Source organism: Triticum urartu, chromosome 6A, assembly GCF_056163025.1.
Source record: "Triticum urartu cultivar PI428250 chromosome 6A, HENAU_Tu73, whole genome shotgun sequence".
In the NCBI taxonomy this organism is placed as follows: domain Eukaryota; kingdom Viridiplantae; phylum Streptophyta; class Magnoliopsida; order Poales; family Poaceae; genus Triticum; species Triticum urartu.
Genome location: NC_141878.1, coordinates 57,745,178 through 57,751,574, shown reverse-complemented (window position 1 = coordinate 57,751,574; position 6,397 = coordinate 57,745,178). Strand labels below are relative to the sequence as shown.

Below are 6,397 nucleotides of genomic sequence, written 5' to 3'. Positions count from 1 at the left end.
TTACATTCGGTTTTCATGAGCCTGGATGGCAAAGGATAGGCCCCCCTCCTCACTGGCAAGTTGAATTGTGGCAGCAACGAGAGCCTCGTGCTTCTTTGCACGGATGCCAACGGAGTGGCTATCTCTATGCCCGGTGTAATTGCTCGACAATGTGTTTCCTTGTCTTTAGTGAGTAGCAACAAAGTTGGTCCCAAGGTGATTGTGGCTCAATAAGGTAGCGGTTCACGTCGCCTTGTCTTGGGGCCCTGTAATCCGTGCCCATCCAAGTTTTAGGGTGAGTGATTCCATAGGCAGATGGTGCAGCACCCTGCAATCCCGGTCGAGGAGGCAGGTGCTTCGTTCAGCGATTGTACATGATGGTTCTTATGGTTTTGACTCCCTTGTGCAGGTGACGGTCTGCCTTATATCGTCGGCTAGTCTCCTTGAATCGGCTCCTTGTCTACTCTTTGGAACCCCAACACGGCAGAGAGCTTCGATGATTTCAAGGTATGATATGTTTTGATTATCATTGAAGTTTGCTTGTTTTCATGTTGCTATGTAAGCTATTTATCAACACATATATATCATGTTTCGATGTACTCCTGCACATGAGTGAAATGCATAAAACCACCACAATTGTGTCGTCATTATAGGAAAGCCACCAATTTTGGTTCCCAGTGTAAAATGCACCAAAAGCAACGTTAATCATTGACAAAATGCATTAAACATTACTTGACCCCGAATTTGATGGGTTAACGGCCATTTAGATTGAACATGGGGCCCACTCGCCAGTCTTCTTCCTCCCCCACCACAGCATTCCCACTCTCTTTCTTTCTTATCTATTCCCAAGCCACCTCCTCAACCAAGCCACACGATCGCTCGACCGGGGCGCTACCACTGGCGAGCCGCCGCCAAGCCACTGCCTTCACCATCGCACCATCACAGCCTTTCCCATGCCCACCCACCACTGTTGCAGCTTTGGTCTACCCACCAACCCACCTCTTCATCACCCGCCCACAGACAGACTTCAATCCCGCACCCTCCTCCAGCTTCTTCGGCGGTGCCGCCCGAACCCACCATGCCATCACCTTCCTCCGATGACTCCAACCCATCCACTACCCCACCAGCACGCCCAACCTCCGCCCCGCATCATCTCGCCCCTAACCCGAGCGGCTCGGACCTCCCTACCACCCACCTGGCACCTCCTCCTCCCGCTCAAACACAACACCACTTTGTGCCTCCTTCCTTCAGTGTTGGCACTGCTCCCCATGCCCCTCACCCGTGCAGCCATTAGTTGCCTGGATCCGTCCCTCACGGGAACCTAATCATCGATCAGGCCCTCGCCCATGTCGGATCCTGCTGCCGTGGCCCTTTGTGCAGCCAACAGACTCGCTGAGGCACGGTATTAGGTCGACCCGTACCCCAATCAAGCGCCTCTGTGAACTCCTCGTTTCACATCCTTCCTTCCCCCGACGACGCAGCTCTACGAATCATAGTATACGAAGCACGACCATGGCATCCTCTCCCTCCACAGTTCGCCGGTGACGATGGTGCCTTCCGAAGAAGCCTCATGGTCTGCGGGTGTGTGATCCAGTAATGCTACATCGATGGATGCTTACATGCATTTTATGTTATTAGTTTGAGTTGGCAAATTGTGATTGGATAAGGGGGACGAAGAGGCCGCACCTACCTGAAATTCAAAGTGGGTGAAGAGAATTAGAGGGAAGGGCCGTTCCGCTGGTGCACGGATGCAATTTTGCCAGTTGGTGTGCGGTACCCATATCGATTAATTTTAATGTTCGTTAGTCGGCGCTGTCTATCCCTTTGCCATGTCAGCCCTTCCCCATGTCGAATAGGAGGTCAAGCGGCATTTAGTGCATTTTTTTTTGAGGAATCACCGGGGGGGGGGGGGGGGGGGGGGGGGGGGGGGGCAAGGCGCCCCACCTGAATTATCATTTCTCAAGCAGCAAGCTGCATCAGTACACGGGGGAAGCGAGTACAGGGAGGGTTTTAAACGGGTCTTCAAACCCAAAATGAAGAGTTGAGAACTACAGCCTCAAGAAGAACTATACAGAGATAGCTAGGAGTATTGGTCTCCAGTCCAGGAGTGAGCTTCTGTCGATTGGCTTGAGGCGAAAACGCCCAGTCGGAGAGGTCTGCAGCTGCAGCCTTGACGAGGCGGGTGATGGAGGGGCGCATGCCTTGGAAGACCACTTGGTGCCGGTGGTTCCAGATCCTCCAAAGGAGCAGAAGGCGCACTGTCGACCAGCAGCCGTCGGCGGTGGGGGAGGCAGGTTTTGCATCCCAGATCGATCTGCAGCACAGCGGTTGGGGGATGCCGAGAGCTGGCCAGAGTGCAGCGACCCTGCAACAGTCGAAGAGAAGATGGTTGGTGGTTTCTGACTCTTTGTGGCACAGGTCGCAGACATCCTCGGACCGCATATGCTTTTTGAGGAGATTTGCTTTGGAGTGCACTCGATCCTGGGCAACTAGCCAGCCAAATAAGCGCACCTTGTGTGGCGCCTTGGCACTCTAGAATTGGGCTTGGACAGGACACCGAGTCCCAGCAAAGGTGAGCAGCTTGTAAATGGAGGAAGTGAGAGCCTTCTTGTCGACGCAATCTCGCAAAACCCGAGTATCCTCGTCCTGTTGGAGTGACGGGATTTCGGCAAGCAGGAGCTCCATCTCACTCGAGGCCACGGAGGATAGCCTTGGAGCGAGGTTAGACCGCAGTCCACTGTCAATGACCTCCTGGACGGTGGCAAGCGACTGGATGGAATGGGAGAACAGGGCGGGCAGACGCGTCGCGAGGGCGCCGCCCAGCCCCCAATCGTCGAGCCAGAAGGCAGTCTTTCGGCCATCACCAAGCCGCACCTTGGTCAGGTCGCGGTAGAGCGGGAGCAGCTGGGCGACGGGTTTCCAGACTGCGCTCAGGAGGGCATTCTTGTCGTCAGCTCCGGCAAATTCCCTCCAAAACCAGGTGGCCCAAGCGGATTGCCTGGGCTGGTGCAGTCGGTGAAGGAGCTTGACGAGCAGGCTTTTGTTTTGGGCGTCCAGGCTGCACACCCCAAGGCCGCCGTCACAGAGGGGGCGGCAAACATCCTTCCATGCGACTAGACACCTGCCGCCAGAGCAGGACGAGTCTCCAGCCCAGAAGAAAGCTCGACGAAGCTTGTCGATCTCCTCTCTGACTCCGGCAGGGAGAAGGAGCGCCGACATCGCATAGGCAGGGAGGCTTGAGATCACAGCGTTGACGAGGACGAGGCGGCCTGCAGTGGAGAGCAGCAGTGCCTTCCACCCTGCGAGGTATTTGTCTACCTTGGCGATGAGAGGCCGGAAATCCGCCTTCCCCAGCTTGTGAGTCGAGAGCGGAAGTCCAAGGTAGCTTTGAGGGAAGGAGGAGAGCGGGCAACCGAGGGCCACGGCTGCACGCTCGCTGTCGTCTCCCTCCATGTGCATGGCAACCAGGGTACTTTTTGAAAAATTGATAGTGAGCCCAGTGGCGTTGGAGAAGAGATCCAACGCATGCCTGAGTCGCGCAGCCGCACCCGGTGTCCCTCGGATAAGGATCAAAGTGTCGTCGGCATATTGGATGACCGGGCACGGCATGTCGTCGCGGAGAGGGTGTTGAAGCTCGCCGTCCCGGCACATCTTCTGAATGAGGCGTTGCAGGACATCCGCGACGATGATGAATAGGTAGGGAGACATGGGGTCCCCCTGCCTAAGACCGCAGCGGCACGACATCCACCTCCCTGGGATCCCGTTGAGGAGGACAGCAGATTTTGCCGAGGTGAGTGTTTTTTCCACCCAAGCAATCCACTGGGAAGAAAAACCTCGAGCAGCAAGGATGTCAAACAGGCTGCTCCAAATGACAGAGTCAAAGGCTTTTGTGAAATCGAGCTTCATAACCAAGGTAGGAGTTTTGTGCTTGTCACATAGCTGGGTGATCTCTGAAGCGTAGAAGAAATTTTCAGATATATTTCTCCCCTTGATGAAGCCAGTCTGGTCAAGGTCGAGCAACGCCTCGACCTCAGGTTGCAGCCTTGTTGTGAGCTCCTTAGAGAATCCCTTGACGCTCGCATTTTGAAGCGAGATGGGCCTGAAAGACGCGGGCGCCAGCACCCCATCCTTCTTGGGGAGCAGGACGATATGAGCGCGATTTATGCGCTCGAGGTCCGCCGTGCCGGCATGCAGCTCATCTGCAACTGCAAGTAGCTGGGGCATGACCATGCTCTTGAAGGCACGGTAGAAAGCAGGACCAAGCCCATCCGGGCCGGGGCTGCTGCCCGCACGCATCCCCTGGAAGGCTTCCCAGACCTCCGCGCCTGAGAAGGGAGCGTCGAGCCGCGCCGCGTCCACACCCTGTGCGCGCCGATGTACAAATCCTCCAGCTCGAACCCCCATGTGGCGCGGCCGCCGAGCCGAGCAAGGCGGAGAAGGAGTGGAGTGCCTGCTCCTTTGCCGCATGCCCCGAGATGGGAATCCCGTCGACGAGAAGCGACGGGACGTGGTTCTTCCGCATGCGCTGGGATGCGTATGCATGGAAAAACCGAGTGTTCTCGTCGCCTAGGACCACACCCCGAACTTTTGCTCGCCGCCGCCAGTATGCAACTAGCTCGTAGTTTGCTTCCGACAGCGCTTCCTCAGTCCGGGCCCTGAGCTCACGCTCTTTGTTGGAGAGGCGTCTCTGCTCTTCTAGGTGGTCAAGAAGCTGCAGTATCCATCGACAGTCCATGACGGCCTCTGACGGTCGCGAGACGGCACGCTTCCATTTTTTGCAGGCCGCCCGCACCGCCTTGAGCCGAGCGGCGAGATCCCCCACGGCCCCCCTGGAGGGGGAGGCAGCGCCCTCCCACGCCGTGGCGACCACATCGCGAAAACCTGGCCGTCTGAGCCACCAATCTTCAAACCGGAAGCAGGGACTCTTGGGCAGTGTCGTGGTCGCTGCAACGACCAGCGGCACATGGTCAGAGACATGGCGAGGCAAGGAGGTGAGGGTGGTGTTCGGTGTTCGGTGCATTTTGCGACGGGAACCAAAAGCGAACGTTTTTCTTGTTAATAATGACAAAATTATGGTGGTTTTATGCATTTCACACCTTGTACATGATTGATGATTTTATTATTTTAAAGTCAGGCTTGTCTCGATCCTTCATTCTAGAAAACCAAAGTCACCATCTTAAAGGAAAAAAAAAACAATGTGAACGAAGTAAAAAAAAAAGAATCAGATAACTTGCTTACAAACTGCTCTTATTAATTATTCCCAAGATAGATCACATACATGACTCTATCAAACGGTGTAAACGGTCTAACCGAGCAAATGATAAAACGTGAGTTACACACTTCCTAGCATACATGCAAGGAAGACGCGGACATGCATACATGCAAGCTGAAATCATACGTGGCTAGCTAGCCGATGACAGGGGTCTTGGTGACGGCGCCGAGAGCGTCGATGAAGACGCGGACACGCCCAGGGTTGGCTCCGGGGAGCAGATTGGTGCCCGGCGGGAGCACCTCCACGGACAGGTCGGGCCTGTCCGTCATGATCTTCATCACCGCCGGCGTGGCCGGCATGCCCACCACCTCCGGCCACGACGTCTTGCGGTGACTAGGTGGCGCCATTTTTTCGGAAAGCTTAATTTGTATCAGCACCTTGCGGATGTCGAAGCTCCGGAAGCAATTTGCAAAGACTGTATGTGGCCTCGCCTCCACTTTGAACATGTGTTTATATACTACGGTGTAGTAGTACTAGGTCTTGAAGAACGTTGGTTTTGCCGCACCCTTGTTTGGCGCGTGCGTTCTTGCTTGCGGGCAAACAGCAAGGAAATTAACTATTTTACTTTTATGATTGGGAAACAGTCAAATCATCATAGGAGTGATCACTGGAGACATTTTCCTCCAAAGTAGTATTTCCTCCGTACTAAAATTAGTATAAAGTTGAGTCATCTATTTTGGAACGGAGTGAGTACATGTTTGGCCAATTGGCCTTGCACCTAGCCATAAGTCAGGCCCTGCCAGCCGGAAGCCCGGCCCTAGAAAAGCCCGTAGCCAAAAACCTAGGCCCGGCCCGGCCTTCCGGCCTAGATTTCAGGCCCATGTACAGCCCATCAGTGGAAAAGCTCATTGGGCCTTGGGCTGGGCCTCTTCCTTAAAACGCACATATGTAAATCCCAAGCCTGGCCCACCCTGGCCTTCAGGCTCAAAATTTAGGCCCGGACCGGCCTGTGGGTAGGACCGGGGCGGGTCGGGTCGCGGTATTTCGGGCCGGATAAGGTCAGGCCGGGTTTCCCGTGGCAGGTATAATTGGCCTCCTCTTTCTTTCAATAGGTTTATAAATCTAAATCGCTTCCATATTAAGTTGTCGCCACCACAAAATCATTGATTTCTTTCTCTCTGGAACTTATGAGCAGCAGCGCTAGCT

At 54.8% G+C, this 6,397-nt stretch overlaps 1 protein-coding gene and 1 pseudogene across 1 annotated transcript; both read right to left on the bottom strand.

Annotated features, from left to right (window-relative positions):
* Positions 1-2,001: 2,001 nt before the first annotated feature.
* On the bottom strand, positions 2,002-2,421 carry LOC147963904 (uncharacterized). The gene has a single exon (XM_087529752.1). The coding sequence runs from the start codon at positions 2,419-2,421 to the stop codon at positions 2,002-2,004; it is 420 nt and encodes a 139-aa protein (XP_087385878.1).
* Positions 2,422-5,385: 2,964 nt separating this feature from the next.
* Positions 5,386-5,697, bottom strand: LOC147963903 (subtilisin inhibitor CLSI-I pseudogene; annotated as a pseudogene).
* Positions 5,698-6,397: the final 700 nt, after the last annotated feature.